The sequence below is a fragment of the Onthophagus taurus genome, chromosome 7 (assembly GCF_036711975.1).
Source record: "Onthophagus taurus isolate NC chromosome 7, IU_Otau_3.0, whole genome shotgun sequence".
Classification (NCBI taxonomy): Eukaryota; Metazoa; Arthropoda; class Insecta; order Coleoptera; family Scarabaeidae; genus Onthophagus; species Onthophagus taurus.
In genome coordinates, this window is record NC_091972.1 from 27,954,402 (window position 1) to 27,977,326 (window position 22,925).

The window sequence follows — 22,925 nt, forward strand, 5'->3', positions numbered from 1 at the left end:
TAAATCATCTTAATTTATTGTCCTCTACATGTCCCTGCTCTGTGTCGGTTGTTATGTGAATTACCCTGTATATTGAGAGTGGAGATAATTTTAATAAGAAATGTTAAAGTAACAGGTGTTTTGAAAATAATTTGCTTTGATTATAGTAATGTAATTAATAAATATGAGAAATTACATGTTAAATAATAAATAGTGTGGTTTAAATATTTTAATTTGGAAGTAGTTTTTTAAGTTTTCTTCATGAACAAAGGTCAGAATTTAATTATTTGTTAATGTAACAATTTTATTTAAAATAATGTGATTTGGTTGTTTTGATGAATATTATGATGAAAATAAAACAGCCAAAGTTGATAAAACACAGCTTATTGTTTTCTTTTATATAATTTTAAATAATACAATGTATTAATAACGACGTATACCTGAACACACATTTTTTATACAGTTTAATCTTTATTGTTTCAAATAATAATAGAATATATATACATGATTCGCTTAGATTGATTGCACAGACATAATAGCGGGTCATTGTGAACTTACACAGGACAAAATTACTACAATTACAATATCAGTTATAATTAAATATCTATATTACAAAGTGTCGCGATTTACATCCGTTGACGATGATTGACTTACAAAAAGAACAAAAAAGAGGACTATAGGTAACAATCTTATAAAAATAGATTCTTGGGGCTTTTACTTAGTTCTGTTAATGATGGCAAATCATAGCTTTATCATTCGGACTAGGGTTTTTTAATCATTCTCCGTTAAACTAAATTGCTATCTATAAGAGATGCAGGTTGGTCGCCTTGTAGCTCATTCAATTGACCCGCTTCCGTACAAGATTTACAACAGAATTTCGCATAATAGGCATGGTTGCAGAATTTTCCCGTCACAATCAGTTTACAATTGGCAAAGAATGCGTTATCTGTGCAATTTGCTGGAATCAGTTGACCTAAAAAATATGAAATGAAAGATTATTTTTGATATGTTAAATTCTATAACTGACCTCTAATTAAAACGGGAGTTGTACTTGTTGCTGAACTATGCTCATTTTTCGCCTCGCATCGGTATTCACCACTATCCGATTCCGTTGCTTTTCTTATAATCAATCGATAATTCGCCGTTATTTCAATACGATCGTTCGGATAAATCGGCCCTCCATCTTTGTACCACTGAACGTGCGGTAATGGATATCCATCAACATTACAAGGAATATGGATGTCGGTGTTTAATGGGAACTTCGTATCTTTTAATGTGATGTTCGCTGTTACAGGAACTAAATAAAAATAATAATGTTAATAACAAATTGTTAGTAGATCATTTTAAAAGGCATCGGCAATTTTAAAAAGTTTTAGAAACGAACTTAGAGCCCTTTTAAAAATTTCCGATTTAATCAATGTTTCATAGCTAAAGCATTTTTATTTCATACAAGCAAGCAATGTTCACAATTCAAGTTTATTTACAAGCAGTTTTAAGAATTTCGAACATTTACCTATTCTAGGTCTAGGTCTTGGAGTAGTAGTAGTAGTTGTTATAATACTAGTAGTGGTAGGAACAGGACGATAAGTAGAAGGAGTAAACCCAACAGTGGGTCGATTGGGTCTAAAAGGATACATAGGATGAGGTGTAACGTCTGGCTTTTTCGGTCGATCGATAACATATTTCATATATTTCTTATCATTGGCATCTGTACTATAAACTGGACCCAAAGCTTGAACGGTTACCGACCAAGTCGATGCTTTTCCAATTCCATTATAAGCCTGACAGGTGTAGATACCTAAATTTCGCAATCTCACTGCGTTAATAAATAATGAACTATCTTTGTTGATGGTAAATTCTTCCGTTTTCATTGGAATTAGCTCGGCATCCTTGAACCATGCTACCGCAGAGCTTGGATAGCCGTATACGTAACAATTTAACGTAGCTGGTGAGCCTAAGGTAACTGTTACACTGGCGAGGCTTGGATCGTCTAGAATTCGTGCGGGACCTTCTACTGGGTCTAAGTTTATTAAGAAAGGTAGAAGAAGAAAGTTAGTAAAAATAAAAACAGAAAAAGTTAAGAATTAAATCGAAAAAAGAAAATTAATCACCAATATAAGATAATTAAATTAATACTGTACAAACAATTAGATTTTTAAGTTGAAAAATAAAAGTCTTACCTTCAACGACCAGTCTAATTTCTTTTGTTAATGGCCGTCCAATTTTGTTGTCTGCAGTACAAAGGTACAATCCTGAGTCCGTTTTGTAAAGAGAAATAATTTGAAGTGCCGCACCATCTAATGTTAACCTATACCTTGGTTCTGTTCCATCAATCTTGAAAGAAATTTTACAATCAAAATAAGTACTTATTAAACAATATAGGCTATTTGGGAAATTCGAATTTAACTAATCAACTTAAATAACCTATTCTAATTAAAATGATGTCACGGTTTAAAGTGTAAAAGTATATTTCAAGTGTTAGGGTTACTTTAAGAACGTTCTTTATAACAGGATGTAGAGTGGGTTAAAAATAATTGATTGTTCATTACAAACAGAAGTCTCTTATATCAGCATAAATAAAAAGGATTGGTGCTATTCAAAAGATAGCGAAATCTAAGTAAGTAGAATGACGTTTAAAGTTTATGTAATTTATGGTAGAATAATTAAATTCAAGAGTATGTACAAGTGTAAAGAAGCAGATGTAACCAAAGTACTACCATTTTGCCAAGTACTACGATACATTTTTTTCATTTTAAGTACAATGATACATTTTTGCGTCCATATCTCATATTTCCATGTAAAATTTTTAAGTTGTTTATGCTTAAAAGAGCTCCAGGGTTGAATGGTGTCGTGCAGCCAACTGGTTGAAACAATGCTGATAATTTTCTTAAATATATTAACACTTTACCAGATAAGTGCATGGCATTAAAGATATAATAGACAACCTAAAAGGACTACCTCCTCATTTCTGCAATCATTACAAGTGAGTTATTTGTTTCCATTCAAAACTTGAATCATTCTGGTACTCCTATGTCTACTTCTGATAACACAGATGTGGTCGGCATTGCTTTTGCTTAATCAATCTGCCATTTCTGGACAGTTGAATTTAGAAGAAGCATTAGAAGTAAAATTCGAAATAGAAAGCCTAACTGAATATACATAATACTGCGTTTTAGCAGAGTAAACATGTAATTATATTCCATTAATCCAAGCAAAAAAAGAAATTAAAGAACGTTGAATAAAGTTTCTAAAAGCAGTTATTAAGACTAACAAGATTTCACGAATAACAGTATTGCTGAATTGTTAGCATTCATGTACTATGAAGATAAATTTGTTGTTGAAGAATTTATTCAGCAACAATATTTAAAAATCTTACTACAACTGTATTTAACAACGATGATTGTTGAAGATGATAGGTGACAAGAAGAAACCGAATAACAGATAATTTTCCATGCTACTTCTTGCAACTTTGAGATTAATCAGCGTAATTTCAAACATTTTCATGTAACGTAGAGTCTGGTCAGAGTAAATCCAAATATTTACTTGCAGTTTAAATCGGAATAGTATGATTCCAAGCCTGTTCGTGAATCTGAAATGGATGCAATCTAATATTCGATTTGACTGTAAAGTTGCAGAGTGTAACTTTCGATTTGTTGCTGAAGTCTAAAACAGTTCCGAACTTCTTTTTACAGTTTATAGCGTGATTCCAGAATTTCTTCTATCAAACTACAGTTTAGCCAGTCTAGTTCTTACGATTTTCATGCATTTAAATTTTGGCCAGTGTAATTTCATAAATTAAATTTCATTATTTCTCCTGATGGAAACTGTAACTAACTATAAATTTTGAAAAATATTCTTTATTTTTTGATTATAAATTATTGCGTTTAAAAAGAAACATCGTTTTTATATCACAAAAACTATTATGTTGTATTACAATTATTCATTCTGTGTATTTTGAAATCTGCCAGTCTTTATTCCCAGACTAGTGCAAATCCAAATGGAATAAGTCTTGAATGAAGATGATATCTTGAATAGCACTTTTAGACAAAAAATCTGAACCTGCTGATACAAAGAGGAGTACTAGTTGACATCATAAACATAATACATAAATTCAACATTAACAACACGACTAAAGTAAAGCCCAGAAAAAAATTAACTGAAGACATCCTCGAACGAAGTGGCATCCGACAAGGTGAAATCCACATCACATTTTTGTTCACTTTCTTAATGGGTAAAATATCGAGAAAATGATAACCGAACCTAGGATACAAAATAGGCCAAAAGAAAATGTGCATAATATGCTATATGCTTAAAGCGAGCGGATACCTAACCATGATATGTTCTACTTCAAAAACTGAATGCATGCTGGTAGCAATGGAGACAATAAGATACAAGCTGGTAGTCAACAACACCCTATCGAACAAGTCATGGAGTTCCTCCTTGTGTGTGCACATCTCAACTACTCACGATCCCGCAATGGACCTGAGAAGTCATATGAATAAAGTGTCTGCAATTTCACGACATACTGTTTCGTAGAACAAATTCATGTATATGGATAGTAAAGCACAGATATATTAAACTACAAAGAAAAAGATTAAAAGTTTAATTACAATTGAATCTAAATTACACATCGGGTCTAAATGCAATCTTTTCGGGAAATCCTCTCTTCCTCATAAGAACCGTGTAAAAATTATTGTTTTGGTCACTAAGAATATTTCTTAGTAGGTGTAAGAGAGATAAGCAAATTTGTCTGAACATGGCTAGATAAATCAACACGTCAGTTAAGCAAATGGCGATAAATTTGTATGACTTTGATTATGAGACGGTGATACAATTATACTGCTTTTATCGCTATATTGCCATTAACATGTACTGATTAAAAATTTGATAAGCAGAGTAACTAATTTGAACGTTTGTTATTATTTAAAATTATTTCTCTTGCTGAAAACCTTAAGTTTAGTAAACGTTATTCATTTAACACTGTAACTACTAAAACAGGTACTTGAATATCTACTCATAACGTGTTATAGTTAAAATAATTGGACATGGGCATCAAAGGAATATCATGAATTACTTCTGTATTTAGAAAGTTACGTAAAAAATGGTTCTTTTGACATGACCTTACCATTAAATCACCTCTCTTCCATGAAATAGTGGGATTTGGATTTCCAGAAATGGCACATCTTAACATCACGTAATCACCTTCACCAGCGGTTATTTCCGGTTGGAATTCACTTTCGATAATTTGAGGAGGGTAATCTAAGTAAATAAATAAGCAATTTTATAATTAACACGCCCCTCTCTTCAAGTCACCAACTTCTTACAATGAGATGGAATAGATGGAATTTCTGTGATTGGTGGTATTTGATAAGAAGGTGTCTTAAGTTCTGCAGGAGGTGTGACATCATCAATTGGTCTAATACATTGAGTTCCACATCCGTTCGAGCAACACTTCAATATCGAAGGACACTGGGCGTCAGTGTAACATTCTCTGTCGCAAGCATTTGTGTGTTGTGGTATAGGTGGACATTCGCCAGATTTATTAACTAGAAACGGGAAAATATATTTAACTTTAAGGTTTATCAGAATAATAACACATACACTCTCTGCATACTCCAATAAAGTTGGCATCATTTCCATCTGTTTTATGTAGATTCACTTCAACTACACATAGGGATCTATCTGGACATAAAAATCCTTCACATGGATCATCGCATTTACAACGATTACATTGATTGTCATCAACATAAGCTTTAACTCCATACGGACAGTCCATCTTTTTACATTGATCAGTGTAAATTTGGCATGGGTTTTCCATTGATGTTGGTTCCTGATGTGTTGGTGGATGAGCTAGAAATTAGGAAAGCAGAAATATTTTAGATTTGGTTTAAAATAGTCACTATAGTTAAACATATTATATTTTATGCGACAAAGTTAAAGAGGTGATAATTTGTAGAAAATTATTTGTAATGTTATAATTTTATGAAACTGTCCTTAATTTTTGATAGAGTTCCATACAACTCCCTCTTAAATTTGTCGCATTTATACTGAATCACTCTGTAAGTACTAAGATAAATACACTTAAAATAAAAGATTGCGTATTATTGTTATAAAAAAAGCGATGAAGCTGCAGCAGTAGTAATTCGCCCAGAAAACTTACGATGGTAGACGGGGGTCATATATTCCTGACACGTTTCCTGACACTCCTGCAAACTTGTAAACCTATTAAAGTTACCACCACATCCGCTGTATATGAAAACCATGCATTCGCCTCTAGCTTCATCAAAGAACCATCTCTTATGATCACCGTTCTGACAATTACCAATTGCGGCAGGTAAGAGGCATATTTCTGTAGAGGTGTGTTATTTTTTATATATATTTACATAAATTAACAATATGTACATATTTACAAAGGGGCAACATCGTTTGGAATTTTATTATATTCAGGCGGAGTAATCGCAATTACTTTTCTAAGATTTAGTACTTACCGCTGCTTGGTTTTTCCGGTTTTTCTTCTTCCCTTGCAACACAAATAGCTTGACACTCTTCTGCTGTACTAAATCTATTTCCGTTTCCTTCGCAACCACCATAATAAAACGGTGCGCATTGACCAATTGACGTATCGAAGAAGAATTTAGGAAGTAGAGCACGACATGGACCTACATCTTTAGGTAAACTACACACATCTAAAAACAAAAATTTAGGTTTTAAAATAATTTAATAATACTTGCGTTGTATTAATATTTACCTTGTCCTCTAAAGGTTCCGCATTGTCGTTCACATTGTTCTGCTGTGTTGTATCTATTTGCGTTTCCTCCACATCCGGTATAAGTGAAAGCTAAACATTTACCAGTTCTTGCCTCATAATAATATGCAGGGATGTTATCGGTACAATTGCTAAACCCTTGGTCAATAGGTTTATAACAAATTGTGCTTAAATCTATATCTGATTCTCTTGGGCCAGCATCGGGTGGTTCTTGGGTGACGGTAGGAGGACCTCTTCGGCATCTTTGTTCACAGGAAAGTTGATCTTCAAATCTATTTTTATTACCAGTACAGCCTCCATAAACAAATTGTTCGCACATATCTGTACTTTGATTGTAGTACCATTGATTGTATTCTCCGTTACATGGCCCAACAACTTTTGGTAATGAACACAAATCTAAGAATACAATTTTAGATTATTAAAAGGACGATTTTGAATAATAACAAAAATGTTACCTTGTACATTATCACATTTCTGTTCACATTCTTCGGCAGTTTTAAAGTTATTCCTGTTTCCTTCACACCCTCCATATAAGAAACGTTTACAAGCTCCGTCTCTATCATAATACCACCGAGCTTCGGATTGTCGACACGGTCCAGCTTCATTCGGTAAGAAACAAAATTCTGATAGGAATGGTTCACTATGTTCAGTTTGTTCACTCCTTGGTTCTTGAGTGGTTACTTTTGGTTCAACTGAAGTCGATTCAGGTTGAGTATCTTCAGGACATTTTGCCTTACAAGTTTCCTCAGTTTCAAAGTTATTTCCATTTCCCCCACATCCACCATAATAAAATCTTCTACATTCCTTCTTTGTAGTATCGTAATACCACCGTTCGCGGTAGTCACTACAATTTCCAAGGTCAGCAGGAAGATGGCAAGTGTGTTTAACTATTTAATAATATGAAAACTATTAGAAACTTTAATTTGTAATATTGTGCTGACAACCATAACCATAACATAATAAAGTTTTTATGCAACATTATGTAATATTTAGAATCATGCTATAAAAGTGTACCTACCGATATCTTTTGGACAATCAATTTCACATTGATACTCGCTGTCAAAGTTGTTATTATTACCATTACAACCGGAATAATAGAAGGGCATGCAACGTTTTTCCGCCGTGTCATAGTACCAGCGGGACACACGCTCTGTGCAATTACCTTGTACTCTTGGAAGCGAGCAGTGCTCTGGCAAAATTCAATTAAAGATAATGTTAATTTCTACCGTTAGTTAAACTACGCATTTCACAAAACATATCACCAAAAATTATTATTATTGTTTATAATCCATCAACCATAACTTAGTGTTAAAATAATTAAAAAGGTACCTTTTTTCCGGCCTGCTTGATCACATTTTTGTTTACATGCTAACTCAGAATCGAAATTGTTATTATTTCCATCACAACCACCGTATCTAAATGGTTGACAAGAAGATTCTTCTTTATTAAAGTACCATTTGTAGAAATTACCACGACATGGGCCTTCTTCGAGAGGTTGATCACAAGCGTCTGGTGATAACAGGTAATTAGATAATTATGGTTTGTATGAGAATATATATTTTTTATCTTACCAATGTTTCTATCTTTAACACATAAATTATTACATTCTTCAACAGTTTCAAACCGATTATTATTTCCAAGACATCCGCCATAAATAAATTGCGCACAATGATTTCGTTCTTTGTCATAATACCACTGAGGATAATATCCTTCGCATGGGCCAGCAACCATCGGCAGTTTGCAGCGATCTTTTCCTTTGGGTTCGACGCAAAGTGTGTTACATTCGCTTTTATCTTTGAATCTATTTCCGTTTCCTTCACAACCACCGTACCAAAATCTTGAACATCCGCCGTACTGCATATCATAGAACCATTTTACAGTATAGTTTCTGCAAGGACCTCTTTCTTTTTCTTGACTACAACTAGCTAAAGTATAATTTAATATAGTTTTTTTAATCAAACATTTTTTGTATTTGTATTATAGTACCTTGGAGATTTTCTGGTATTTCTTTACAACCGTCAAAGTTTTCTCCTTGGGCTTCACTAACCCCATCTAAACAACAACCAAACTTAGAGGATGCACAATTGCATCCTTCGAAGTTAGGTCCTTCCGCAGGAGTTTCATCATCGGAGCAACAACCGAATTCAGTATCTTTACAACCACAACCTTGCTGATACATTCCTTGGGCGATGGTGACACCATCTGCGCAGCAACCGAATTGATAAGTGTGGCAGAGACATCCTGTAAAGTTAGCTCCAGTAGCAGGAGTATAATTGTCAGGACAACAACCATGAGGAGTATATTGGCAACCGCATCCGGTATTGTCGGGTCCTTTAGCGGATGTGGTGTTGTCGGGACAACAACCATACGGAGAATTTTGACAACTGCATCCACGGAAGTTGGGTCCTTGGGCTTCTTTAATATTATCTGGACAACAACCGTAAGCAGAGGAAAGGCAACACCCTTCTTCAAGATAACCGTGAGCTGGAGTGATACCATCTTGGCAACATCCGAATGTAGATTTAGAACATTCGGTTTCGCAACCTTTATAATTTGGACCTCGAGCTAAAATCACAAAATTAAATACAATAACAACTGTAACAATTTCTTTTATTCTTACCTGAAGTAACTCCGTCAGGGCAACATTTATATAGAGATTCATTACAATCGTCTTTAAAGATATCGCATCCTTTAAAGTTTTCTCCTTGAGCGATTTTAACTCCATCTGGACAACAACCAAATTCGGAAATGTTACAATCGACGGATTCTTCCGTAGTCTCGGTGCTGAGACTTTCCGTTGTTGAAAGAGGATCTGTGACTTCTTTATCTTCTTTTTCTTCGGGACAACCTTTTTCATTAGGACCCGTTGCTTGCGTTGTATTATCTTTGCAACAACCAAACCTAAAATTTATAAACGCAAGGAATATATCACTACTTTTTTAAAATAAATTTACGGTGATGATGCACATAAAGGTGGACATCCTTCATTGTCGTTTCCTTCGGCTGGAGTTCTATTATCCGGACAACAACCAAATAGGGTCTCACTGCATTGGGAATCAGGACAACCTTTGAATCCTTTTCCTTCAGCTGGAGAAACACCATCTTCACAACAACCGTATTTAGTTTCATTGCACGTTTCATGAGTTGGACAACCTTGATGGAAAGATATAAAAAGATAAATATTTTTGGTAAGTAACTTTATGAAATCTTACCTTGATTAAACGGTCCTTTAGCAGCAGTAACTTTATCAGAACAACATCCAAATTCAGTTTCTTTACAATGAGACTTCTTCCTTCTCTTGCACATTTTTTGTTTGGGTTTGGTTGGGAAGATTTCGTCAATTCCTGGTTTAGTGGAACGAGGCATAGCTGTGGTTGCCACAATTGGAATTTCAGTTGTGATTGTGGTGGTACTCGGCAACTCTTCAGTAACATCAGTACCTATTGATTCTTTTGTAACTTCAGACCCATCCGTTTCAATCGTTGTTTTATCAGTATCAACAGTGGAACTTTCTTCAGTTTTTCCGGTCTTATCAGTTCCTTCAACTACAGATGTAACGCTCGTTTCTGTACCCACTGACTCAGTTGTTACTGTTTTATCAGTTACATCTTCTTCTGAAGTTACTTTATCTGATGACGTTTCAGTAGGGACACTTTCAGTTGATCCTAACGAAGTTTCTGATTCTTTAAGGGTTGTTTCAGTTTCTTTTGTTTGAGGAGTTGTACTTTCGGTCGATCCTAATGTACTTTCAGATTCTTTAAGAGTTGCTTCACTTACTGTTGTTTGAGCGTGATCTGTTGTTCCCGTTGTTTCTATGATGGTCGTTTCTGTTTCTGTTGCTTTTGTTAAATCTGAATCTGTAGAGGTAGGAATCTCCGACATAGCAGTCGATGTTTCAAGTTCTTTTTCAGATACAGTTGTTTTTGGAGTGTCTTCTGTAATGTCTTCTGGGTCGACTTCAACTGGTATATTATCATCAGTTTCTTCTTCTATTGGAGTGGTAGAATCTGTTTTTGATGTAGTTGTTATCTCTTTTTCCGTCGTTTGTTCCGTTTCATGTGTCGTGGATTCCACTTCTGTAGTTGTTACGTCAGTTGGTTGTGTTACTTCAATTGTTGTTGTTTCAGTAATTCCTTCTGTCGTTTCAGATTCACTTATACTTGATAACGTTGTTTCTTCCTCACTATCTTTGATTGTTGTCGTCGCATCAGTTGATTTAAGAGTAGTGGTTTCATCTGTTGATTTTAAAGGCGTGGTTTCATCTGTTGATTTTAAAGTTGTTGTTCCATCAGTTGATTTTAGAGTCGTTGTTCCATCAGTTGATTTTAAAGTCGTTGTTCCATCAGTTGATTTCACAGACGTTGTATCATCTTCATGGCTTACATCAGTTTCTTTGGTGCTTTCTTGAGTCATAGCGGTTACTTCATGAGTCGTGGTGGTTTCAGCTTCATCAATAGTCGACAAAATGGTTTCTTTTTCCGTGCTGATTTCAGAAACGCCCTCTGGTTCAACGGTCGTGATTTCCCAACTAAGAGTTGTCGTCAATGCTTCGCTAACATCCGTAAATACGCTACCGCTTCCTTCAAATTCTGTTGTACCGGTGAATCCTGCAGAAGATTTAAAGTAAGTTGTGTCATCTCCAGAACCTTCAGATATGCTTGTATCGAAAGCTGTCGATCCTAAATCTCCGGTTGTTGACTTTGTGTATTCATAATCACCAGAACCATAATCTGTACTAAATGAAGAATGGCTTACGTAAGTGGAGTCACTCATCATTATATAATCTGAGGAGAGAGTGGCTTCTTTCGTTTCTACGTGCGATTCAACAGCTACTCCAATTTCTATGTATTTTTCTTTATCATCAATCATTACAAATTCCCCATCCTCGCAAATATCGTCATCTACTAATTCGTAGTCGTCTTCGACAAGTTCAACATCTCTATCTGTGGGTTCTTTTTCTGGGAGGGTCGATAATTCAGCTGGAGCTTCAGAAATTTCTATTCCTTCCGTGGAACTACTTGATGGTTGTTGTTTATCACATAATTGTTTATTACATTCTTCAGTACTAAGCGGTGTGGCATCTACATCGCAATCTTTAATAGTTACCACTGTTTCCCCGTGCATGCAAATGACTTTTCTTGCTTTTACACCACCTCCACACTTCTCAGAACACTAAAACAATTTATTATGAAAAACTTGTCTTAATATATAATGTTTGGATTACCTCAGTCCAAGGCCCAGTAAACCATTCGCCTGGACACACAGTTTCTTTAGCTGTGCAATTTTTACTTTCGTCGTACTTCTTTCCTTCATCGCAGTTGTTGGGGTCGACTTTTTTAAATCCGTCGTCGGTTTCTTGTACACAAACCACTTTCCTGGTTTGGATTCCACCACCGCATTTCGCCGAACACTAAACGTACAGACCTTTGGAAAAATCAAATTATCAATAAATATAAATCCACTTACATCACTCCATTGAGATGCGTGCCATTCAAATTCGCAACCTTTGGCTTGTTTTTCGCATTTTCTCGTAGCCGCCGGCTTTATTTCGGTTTCTTCGCAAAGTTTATCTTCGTAAACATCTCCGCTTGCAGTTGCACATTTTACAAATCGCGTTTCTTCACTTAAACCGCATTTATCTTCACACTTAAAGAAAAATATTTGGTAAGTTTTTAAATTGTTTGTTGGAAAACTCATCTTACCCCGGACCATTCAGAAGTAACCCAATCAACTCCTTCACAAGGACGAAGCATGCATTCTTTTTCTGTTACTGGTTTTTCAGTCATAGTACAGTCGGAATCTGGTAAAGCTATGATTTTGTCTGATTCTTTACGGAAGCAGGTTACTTTTCTGGTTTCTTTGCCTTTACCACACAATTTGTTACACTAAAAACGATTATAATGAGAAAATAATATTTTGGAAAAAGTAAAGGTAAATACTGGTTTCCACGGTCCTGTGTGCCATTCTGCGCAAATCACTCCTTGATTACAGGGTTGTTGTGAAGGCGGTTTTTGAATGTTAGTACATTGTTGGTCATCAACGATACTAGGAACACCGCCGGAGATAATTTGTTCGCAATATATTTTTCTGGTTTGAACACCATTTTCTCCGCAGGATTCTGAACATTTTTCCCAGTCTTTTGCTACCCACATTGGATCGCAAGGAGATTCGCCGCATCTTTGAGATTCAACGGGTTTGTTGTTGACATCGCATAAATTGGCGCTGGCTTCTTCAAGAGACATTCTTCCAGCACACGTAACATTTCTGTATTGATATCCTAAATATTACGAAAAAAAATTAAGTTTTTGTTATACCATATTAAGTCAAAATTAGTTACCTCCACCACAAGATGCAGAGCATGTTGTAAATTGATCAAATGTCCAAGCATAAGTTTCTGGATCTTCTAAATGATGAATTGTTTTCGGTGTACTATATTCGTATTCAACACCTACATTATCTTTTTGATTAAATAAAAGCTAAAAAATATGGTAAATCGATAAATAATTATGATAAAAATGTTATGTATCTTTTGTGATATTTACAACTATGAATAACGCTTCTTCAGTGGGTCCTAAACATGTAATGCTATCGGGAGCACTGAAACCTTGAGGATAACGATCGTAATGAAATTTTGATCCGGCAAAATCTATAGTCCTGGGAAAATCAATCCTCCAGTTGCCATTTAAATAGTAATATCCAGATGTGTTTCGGACAGCTGAGAAAATAAATAACTCACTATAGGTCGCCGTATGTTATAACACCAAAGGAATTTTGTAAATATACAATAAATTTACTGGTAATAACTTCCGCTTATCTTACCCAAGTAGCTGTCTGACGGCGCGATTTCCCTTACTTTGATGTTTACAGCACCCGCTGGTATCAATAAGATATCGTTATAACCTTTTCAAAAAAAAAATTAATTAAAACAATGAAGATTTTAATCTTATTTAATTTTTTTAGTTTTCTTACCAGCCTGCAAATCTTGCATATCCAATAAATCAGTAAAGGTATTACAGGTGCTGCCGTCGCCTCCGCACACTCTACACTTGTCTTCTTTCGCGCTGGACCCAAGCATCATGTCGCAACCAACAGGCTAAACGAGATAAAAATCTTTAAAATCGAACCGGATTGATCGAAATCTCTTTCACCTGACACTCTCCGTCCACGCACACGTCTAAGGATTCATCATTACACCTCGTACCATCAATTACTTGTAATTTGTGTCTGTAGTAGAATCTTTCACCTCGTGGCATACAATTTAATTCACAAGGTTGTGGAGATTTTGTATAAGGGACCCATCTGTTATTTTAAAGAATTTAAATCGTGATCATTAAGGTTTCAAAAAACTTACTGATAATAGACATCTTCAAATGGTATCGCATCGTATTCCGAACATTGCTGTGACCTAAAATCTGCTAAATCTGGACAATCCTAAAAAATATTTGTTCGAAATGGTATCACTTCCTTCGTTCTATTGTATTCAAAACTAATTTAACTACTTACATTAACTTCTAGTTTACGTGGGCATTGTAAAGCATTCATGTTAAGTTAGTTATTCAACACCCACGTGGGTTTTAGAGTTATACTAAAAGTACGAAGCAACCGACTTACCTGCGTGTTACATGAGAAATGTCTCTTCATCGGACCCCTACACGAGTACCCTGAAGTGCATTGCCTCTCTTGCGTAGATACACCACCTCCGCATGTCCTGGTGCACGGACTAGGCGATGACCAGTCCAGCCAAGGACCGGCATCTGGTTCATCATTATCGGTTACATAGCTTCCTGGTAGATAAAGCTGACCACCTTGTTGTCGTTTAAATCGATCTCTATGATGTCGAACGTGCTAAAACAACAATATAAAAGATCTTTTAAGTTCTTGTAATATAATTTTGATTGGAATTTGTTTAATAAGCGCGGTAAATTCTAAGCCATCCGTTGTTCGAACGGACGAATAATCAAACGTGTCAAACACATGTCCGGTGGATCGCACACGAAGCCCACCGTAGCCCGGACAACCCTTTAATTGCATCTCCATCTATAAATACGCGGCTTCGACCAGAGGCCAGTTCTAAACATTACAGATTCATAGCGAAGAATGGTCCGTCGGCACGTACCATGCAAATGAGTTCAAATAGGAAGACGTCAGTTATTAGATGGCTACTGCATTATAATTCTATTTATAAATAGTTGGATGTAAACAAGCTAGACGTGTAATACATGAATGGATAATCATTTGCATTCATGCTGATGACACATCTATGAAGATAAACTATAAATTATGACACTTATTTATAAACCTTTCATTAGGGTTAATTACGATTTGTTTGAAAAGATTTCTAAATTGCAAAGATGTTATAGCACTATTATAGTTCATTCTAATTTTTTTTCTTAAACTGCAGAAAAACTTAATGTTCGATCGTAAACATACTTGCACTTGTGAAAATCAGTGCTGTTTGTTTGATCGCTTGGTGACTACCATAGAATCTCTAAACATAGAAGGTTTTACATTAGTCTCTTGAGTAACTGTCGATTACAAGCTTAAACTATAAATCTGAAACTATAAATTAAAATCTATAAGGGTTTTGTCTCGCGATTGAAAAAGTTGTCCAAAACAATGTCTTTATGGATTAGGAAATGAAACTTATCAAACGAAATGTAATTAGAACATCAACTTTTATGCCATTCTATAAAACGGAGACTATTAGCCGGGGTTATGATTTTAGAAATATTTTTAATTTGATCAATAAGGTGTTATCTAAGGAAGTAATTGACAGCAATAATCTATATTTTTGAGTTTCAAACAAAGGTAAGAAACTAACATTCTAATACAGGGTGTATCTGTAAGTCGTGGCAATTTTAATCACAAATATTTGTAAGTAAAAATGATTATGATTTCTGTACACATTTTTGGTCTAAACTCATAAATGGCTAAGATATGGACCTATAAAGTTAAAAAATTTTTAAACTTTTTCTTAATTATTTTCAATATGGTTTGTCTTAGAAAAATTCAATTTGGCAAACAGTGTAATATTATCATAAAAAATCGTTTAAGATCACTTTTGAAACTATGTAACTACGGCATCAATACTATACACAATGTTCGCAAAGGTTACTTCCTTAAAACATTTTTTCATTATGTCATATACCGTTAAATTTTCCAATTGATTCTGAGAGTCTATTTCATTTTAAAATTATTTACTCTTAGAAATTTTTGATTAGACGCATCGTTTTCGAGTTATTTACATAAAGATTCAAGGTTTAGATTTAGACTAAAAATTTTATACGAATCTTCACCATTTTTACTCCAGTATTTATGATTAAACTTATGCCACGACTTCCAGAGACACTATCATTTAAAGCGACTAAAATGAAGAAGTTTTTCATGATAAAACTGTCTGGATTCGCAGCATACTATAAAAAACCTCGTACAAGAAAACTTGCAGTAAATTTTATTCAGATGCATAAATATTGAGAAAAATACGATAATATGAAAATTATATGAATTCGTAGTTTTCTATATTGTTAATAGTAACGCTCGGGATTCTGAGCATTTTACAAATAATGTGATTTATCGTAGTAACTAGATTTATTTATAGTTTTATAATACGTATTAAAATTGGGTATGTTCCATTTAAAATTTCAAATGTATTCGCTATATCAAACACATTTGATGCCCACTTGCTTTTTTGAGTATGCCAATAGGAATTTGATACATTTTCAGGTTCATCCGACGATTATACACCAAATAGTGACGATAGTGTTTCAGAGATTGAAAGTAGAAGAGCTTTTAATTTTGCTAAACTATCGAATAAGCCAATACAAAAAATGTGTAACGGCCCCATTGGCTTTTAACTTCGGAGACGTCAAGAACATATCCGAACATGTGGAAAAGATTTTGCATTATTTGATTGATGAACTGTGTCAGAAGATTCATGATCATGTAAAAACTTTTCTCGCCAGAGAATGTCATCACATGAGTATATAAGTCTTCATTTCTACCAACGTTACTTTCGTGCAAACTTTAATATCAAATTCGGTCATACAAGGTCTGACATGTGCCAAATATAGAGGACAGGCATGTGATATTCAACAACGTTGTCACTCTATAACTTATTTAAAACCACCTTAAAACTAGTTTAAGCCAGTCAGACTGCCCTGTAATTTTCGTAGTTAGTCGTTTCTCCATTTTGTGGTTTTTCACGATTATGTTTTTGGGGTATTTTTTCATATATTCTAAGCCTGGTGGAACATCTTTTCTGCCACCGTTCTACTGTTGACCCCCATTTTTTTTTGGCTTTGGTGGTATGTTATCATCGCCCGCAGCTTTCCATTTTGGGCTTAAGTCACTATCCTTTGTTCGGTATCTCCTTCTTTTTCTCCTTCTTTATATCTTGCAGCGTAGTTGTCCTTCCATGTTTTCAGTATGTTTTTGCATCGTATTGCCCTTTCAGCTTCTTAACTATGTTCCAAAACTGTTTCTGTTCAAACTTTCTGAAATTAACGTTTAAACATTTTTTCTAGAGTTGATGCGTGATTTTAGGATTCACTTCAATTTTTGTGTTCAATACTATTTTGCAAAACAAATAAACTTGAATTTGTCACATTTATGTAAATAAGAAGTTGTTAATTTCAATTTCAATCTTCAATTCACCCTGAAAACCAGTACAAGAAATTCGATTGCTTTTCTTTATTGACTTGTGACTATAAAAGCAGATTAGTCGATTTTATTTCATTAGTACCTCAAGCTTCTTACATTTTTCTATATATTAAGATGGCTTATAATCATCTAAACAAAGCTACACCAGTAGCTTTGTTTTATGGCTACAACTTAAAATTTTTTTTTTTTAATTTTCAGTTTTTACACAAATGCAAACCTAAGCTCCAAACCAAATCTTTTACTTTCAATTTAAGACTAAAGTCGTTGCTTAACTTCCAAAATATCATATTATATCATATCCCCTGGAAACATTAAGTGAAGATTGTTGGCCCATTCCTTCAACAATAACGGATTTCTTGTTTAAATGGTTAATAACACTTTGTGTTTTATGGGTTTGACTGCCCACAGTATGGACTTTGTTACCAGAAATCTTATTGCATCACTTTCGACCTCTTCAATTTACTCTTTGTGATAAACCTCTTGTGTACAAAGTCTAACAAACAACAACATTAAGGTTGTCGTTGGTTACTCCGTGAGGTTGGACAAATACTGTCAAACATCTAAATTATGATGGCACGTCCATGAAGTGATTGATCCCCCTGTTTTGGTCTAATCTGATTTATAGGGTGATTATATTAAATCATGGTCTGTCAACATAATAGAACTGAATGAAATTAATGTAACAATTCGGCTTTTGTAAATCCTACGACGGTGATGTAGGATTATATCAAATTCTTTATGACGAATGACAGTCAAAAACATCAAATGATGATTTGTATGCTAATTAATCAACAATCTATTTTAACACTTTTTTTATAAATAAGTGAAACGATATTCTTTGTTGTCACAAAATAATATCTATTTTTCAAAGTGTATTAAGCACAGATATTCTGAAAGTATCTATTTAAAAGCTATGACGTGATAGTTTTAAATTATTCGATTGCATCGTGATGAATGCGTATATCAAAATTAAGTACGATGAATTAAAAACAACAAAAGATATAAACCATAAAATGGTTGGTTGTGACATCTATTATGCATAATTTAACGAGCTCGTTCTTGGTGCAGTTAAAGTTTTGTGATGATCATCTCGTTATACGACCACTAAATCAAAATACGCCGTGTGAAGCAAATGGAATTTATGGATACGATCTCCGTATGCATACATAATTCATCTCGTCCGTTAACAATGGGTTGGCGGCGCTTAGAAAGACCGTCATTTTGACCATTCCCTTTCAAGTTTTATTACGTGGAACCTGATAAATGAACCAACGAAAACCTACTTGTACAACATTAACTATAGGACCAAGAGAATCATTGTAGAGGTTTCTGTTCGATTTCTGTCAAATGTATTTGTCAAAATCAACGTGTGTACACAATTATTAATAATTTTTTTTATCATTTTAAATTATTAAAGGCATCAATTTTACTATAATGTCTCACGGAGATGATGGTGTGAACGGTTGGCAGAAAATTGTAGAAAACATCTCATTATCGGATATTCATGACAAAAGAAGAGTTCATGTGCTGTTGGTCGTTGAAAAAACTGCAAGTGATTTAGAAAAATTATTAATGATAAAATATCATAGTGAATCTGATGGCAAAGGTACCTTAAAATTTATATCGATGAATGACCTTTACGATTTTATAATCAGTTATGAGATTAAAAATTTACATGTTGATGAATTTGTAATGAAAATTATAAGAACTGCTTGTAACGATGCCAGGAAATATTTGCAAAGAGGAAAAGATTTACCAATTGATTTACTTGGAAGAATTATTAAATTAAAAGTATTAACCGTTGTAACATGTGATATTTACGAACGGCATCAAGAAATAGTTAATTCGCCTAATTATTTACACAAATTAATGTTTATAACTCACTTAGATGAAGCGGAACAAAAAAGAAGAAAAGATCAGCTTAGAGATCCTTTTAGAGAGCTTTACATACTTTTGATTCAATTTTATAATCCTAAAATTATATCGAGTTGCTGTAAAGGTGGTGTTCCCATAGACGGAATTATAGAATTCGGAGACAAAAACAAAACATTTTCAGATTATCCTTTAGAAAGGCGAAACTCCGATATATTTCGTGAAGAATTTTGGAAAAAAGTCCCAAAATTTTATCAGCACCATGGTCGAATTCTAGAACCATTCCTGTTATTTTATCCCCCAATTACTTTTAAAATCTTTAAACGAGATCCCCACATCTACGCCAACCAATGTTCAAAGCTTTACGACGACTTTGCTAGATCAATCGACGTCGAGAATATTCACAATATGAGAAAAAAATTTCTTCAAAATCTCGATATTAAAACACTTCTAAAAGCAGAAGTTGTTCAAAATTACGACACCGATGACGAATCTGATTATGAGACGCCTACATCTTTAAATTTTCCCATATTTAATGATCCCAGTTTAATTCCATTAAACACGATGGCTCCAACTTCAACCACCATTGATTGGGTTCGAAATTTTCGACCCAGAATAAAAAGGGTCGATAATGAATTAGATATAGATGGAAGGATGCGATTTTCGAAATGGAGCACTTCACATTGTTAATTATTTTGAATTTGTCTGATTTTTAAACTATTTGTTCTGTACTTTCAATAAATACTTTACTTTTTTGTTTTTGTGTATTTCTGTATTTATTTTAGTATGTTTGTTGGTGATGTTCTTTTTTGTAGTTATTTTAATTTTGAATTATTACCATTAATTGTGTAACATATGATATACATATGAAGAATAAACCAGATGGTCGTTATACAATGTGGAGAGAGCTTTGTCGGTAAAGACATCTACACAGATGGAAACTTAAACGAATACTTGAGTTTTTGTTGGCTCGATATAAACGACGAGCAATTAATTAAGTGCGAATTGTTCGAGTTGAACTGCGTGCCCGGCGTAACGTTGCAATAAAATTAAGAGTAAGCTCGCAGATGATGATCTTAATTGACGGATGACATGATTTTGTATGGCTAACCCAACCTAAACTAACGACAACGATGAGTTATTAAATGGAATAGAAGCCAATTATTTAAATTTTTATTTAAAAGTTTAACAACTTCAATAAACCCCAATTCTTGTAAAAAAAGGAATCGTGTAAAAATTTGTGTTATAATAAAGACATTCTCTTCAAAATTCTCGTGAGAATTGTTTTAATAATTGAGTTCCCTATCTTTTTCGTAATGAGAACGAAAGAACGAGACAAAGAATGGTAATACTAAGAAAAAAGAAACGGCCAATTTCTTCGCCGGCAGCCGCAACAGAGAGCTGAAGCTCTCTTCGAGGGACAGATAGCAATCTTACCATTAACGTAATCGTGATTTATAAGCGGAGTCATCGAATGGCTCTGAGCGGTTTTAAGAGTTTCTCAGTCAGAGTCGACTTTACGGCAGACGGACCGCCAGACGCGTAAGAATTTCTGCTCGTCCGCAATTTAAAGACACGTGCTGTCTGCTGCTAACTTTCAATGCGAAGGTTTTAATGGAGACACGCAGTCGACAACGTTCAGAAAGAAATCCGGTCGGTTGAATAATAGATTAAACCATAGATTAAACAACAATACTATATTGATTTTTTTCATTTATATGATTTAATTTTCATTCAACATCACGAATGCTTTTATTTTTACAAATAATTTAAAATATTTTAGTAAGTATTTATACTTTCAAAAATAAAAACTTTAATGGTTTCTTTTAACGTAATTAAAAGGTTCTCAAATACAAAAAAAAACTATAGTTTTTTTATTTCTCGTAATTCTTTGCTTGAATAACCCGCACTGGAGCAAAGTTAGAATTATAATGCAACATTTCTTGATAAAAAGTAAAGCCAAAGAATTTTTTTATGATTCTCCAGCGTCGAACCACTGCATTGTCTCTTTTGATAACTTTGTAATAAAATAGAATAAACGACATACATATCATACAGAAAAATTTGGATAAATAGACTTGACTGCTGATTTCATGAAAAATTTTCGTCATTAGAGATTCACGATCTGACCGCAATAAAATTACAGAAAATATAAATTAAAAAAGATTACATACTAAAATAAGAAAAAAAAACAGACTTACAGTTACTTAACCTATATCCTTTCAGTATTTATTTATTGCATATCCGGGATGCATACATTGAGAGTATCCCCAATAAAGGATCCTCATAATAACGAAAATTAATGTAAAAATTGTGTCAAACTAAAATAAATACAACAATAAAGCGATCAACAAAACATCCGCTATACGTTAAAGAGAGATACATGATTGAAGCCCTGGTTATATGCATTGAGAATTCGAACTAATGGCGAGTTTTGATAAAAGTTTGTGTTAGATACAAAAAAAATCATGAAATTCTAACTGTCCCTGATAACAAACCCCAAGTTACGTAGATTTCTTCACCATAAATTCAATATGATGATGAAATCGCAATTTGGAATCCAATATGATGCCAAGATCTTTTGCTTTATCCGTGGACCGGATAGCTGTACCGTTAAAGTTGTAAGGAAAGTTGAGAGGATAACGTTTCCAAGCAAATGTAATTTTTTGGCATTTGTCGTAATTTAGGTAAAGTTTTGAGGCGACCGTAGTCATGCAGGCGGTCAAGATCTTCCTGTAGTCTAAGACACTCCAGATTAGACTCGATTCTTGTGAATATCTTATTATCGTCGGCATAAATTAAAAACTTAGCAAATTTAAAACAACAAGAAATATCGTTTATGTACATTACAAATAGTAAGGGTCCAAGATGACTGCCCTGAAGCACACCGGATGTGAACCAAATACAAAGCTACCAATCCTGACCGCCTGACTTCTGTTAGATAAATACGACATAATCCAGTGAACAAGACCATCTGGAATATTAAAGGAGAAAAGTTTCTATACAAGAATAGTATGATCGATTTTGTCGATAGTTGAAGTAGTCGATGTAGATTGCGTCAATCTCAGTATCCTCGTTTAAAGCAGAATGAATAAAGTTTACATAGGACAAAACATTAGACTCCACCGATCGCCGAGACAGGGAACCATGTTCATTGAATATAGAGTGAGAAATAGAGAGACTAAGATATTCGTGGATAATTTTTTCAAAGCCCTTGGGGATAGCTGAAAGTATAGAAATAGGACGGTAATTGGATACCAACTATTTAACACCGGATTTAAACATTGAAATAACGAAAGCTTGGAAAACGGCTTTCGTTATTCCAACTTACTTGGGAAAACACCTTCAAGTAAAGACTTCGAAAAAAATACGAAACAGTGGCGTAGACAGCTCAATAGCAAACTCTTCTAAGAATAAAGTTGGACCAGGACTAGAAGACAGGTCAAGATGCAACAGAATATTATAATAATAATAATAGTATTTATTGGCACAACTCACATACTTTACATATTTAACATAAAAAAAATATCAAAAATTAATATATAAAAAAAGGAAAGAAGAAACAAACAAACAAAAAAGAATTTTACAAAAGCAATATATGTGTATTACAATAGAACGGGGTTGGGTTGGGTTCCGCAGCCCGGAAAAA

At 34.1% G+C, this 22,925-nt stretch overlaps 2 protein-coding genes across 5 annotated transcripts in view; one reads left to right on the top strand and one right to left on the bottom strand.

Moving 5' to 3' along the window:
- Positions 1-347: 347 nt before the first annotated feature.
- The window catches only part of LOC111422534 (proteoglycan-like sulfated glycoprotein papilin), a 143,941-nt gene continuing 121,363 nt past the window's right edge, over positions 348-22,925 (bottom strand). The window contains exons 3-31 of one of the 4 annotated variants that reach the window (XM_023055738.2): positions 14,357-14,590; positions 14,097-14,176; positions 13,894-14,044; positions 13,715-13,838; positions 13,565-13,645; positions 13,288-13,460; positions 13,083-13,221; positions 12,685-13,022; positions 12,448-12,630; positions 12,212-12,391; positions 11,970-12,155; positions 9,958-11,917; positions 9,700-9,898; positions 9,366-9,646; positions 8,732-9,310; positions 8,317-8,670; positions 8,075-8,254; positions 7,764-7,934; positions 7,201-7,632; positions 6,728-7,141; positions 6,468-6,665; positions 6,140-6,328; positions 5,581-5,829; positions 5,304-5,525; positions 5,105-5,238; positions 2,160-2,313; positions 1,493-1,999; positions 1,007-1,276; positions 348-952 (exon numbers count right to left, since the gene is read on the bottom strand). In XM_023055738.2, the coding sequence (XP_022911506.1) occupies positions 765-952; positions 1,007-1,276; positions 1,493-1,999; positions 2,160-2,313; positions 5,105-5,238; positions 5,304-5,525; positions 5,581-5,829; positions 6,140-6,328; positions 6,468-6,665; positions 6,728-7,141; positions 7,201-7,632; positions 7,764-7,934; positions 8,075-8,254; positions 8,317-8,670; positions 8,732-9,310; positions 9,366-9,646; positions 9,700-9,898; positions 9,958-11,917; positions 11,970-12,155; positions 12,212-12,391; positions 12,448-12,630; positions 12,685-13,022; positions 13,083-13,221; positions 13,288-13,460; positions 13,565-13,645; positions 13,715-13,838; positions 13,894-14,044; positions 14,097-14,176; positions 14,357-14,590 (8,550 nt within the window). In that variant the 3' untranslated portion in view covers positions 348-764. The remainder of the gene's footprint in view (positions 953-1,006; positions 1,277-1,492; positions 2,000-2,159; positions 2,314-5,104; positions 5,239-5,303; positions 5,526-5,580; positions 5,830-6,139; positions 6,329-6,467; positions 6,666-6,727; positions 7,142-7,200; positions 7,633-7,763; positions 7,935-8,074; positions 8,255-8,316; positions 8,671-8,731; positions 9,311-9,365; positions 9,647-9,699; positions 9,899-9,957; positions 11,918-11,969; positions 12,156-12,211; positions 12,392-12,447; positions 12,631-12,684; positions 13,023-13,082; positions 13,222-13,287; positions 13,461-13,564; positions 13,646-13,714; positions 13,839-13,893; positions 14,045-14,096; positions 14,177-14,356; positions 14,591-22,925) is intronic. The other 3 variants (XM_023055745.2, XM_023055749.2, XM_023055753.2) reach the window with 3 other exon arrangements.
- On the top strand, positions 18,683-20,031 carry LOC139430707 (uncharacterized). Its single transcript, XM_071197919.1, has 2 exons — positions 18,683-18,753; positions 18,822-20,031. Exon 2 carries the CDS (start codon positions 18,839-18,841, stop codon positions 19,964-19,966), a length of 1,128 nt encoding a protein of 375 aa, XP_071054020.1. The 5' UTR covers positions 18,683-18,753; positions 18,822-18,838; the 3' UTR covers positions 19,967-20,031.

Excerpts from the sequence above, each read along its gene's own strand:
- LOC139430707 (XM_071197919.1), top strand. The coding sequence starts at position 18,839 with ATGTCTCACGGAGATGATGGTGTGAACGGTTGGCAGAAAATTGTAGAA.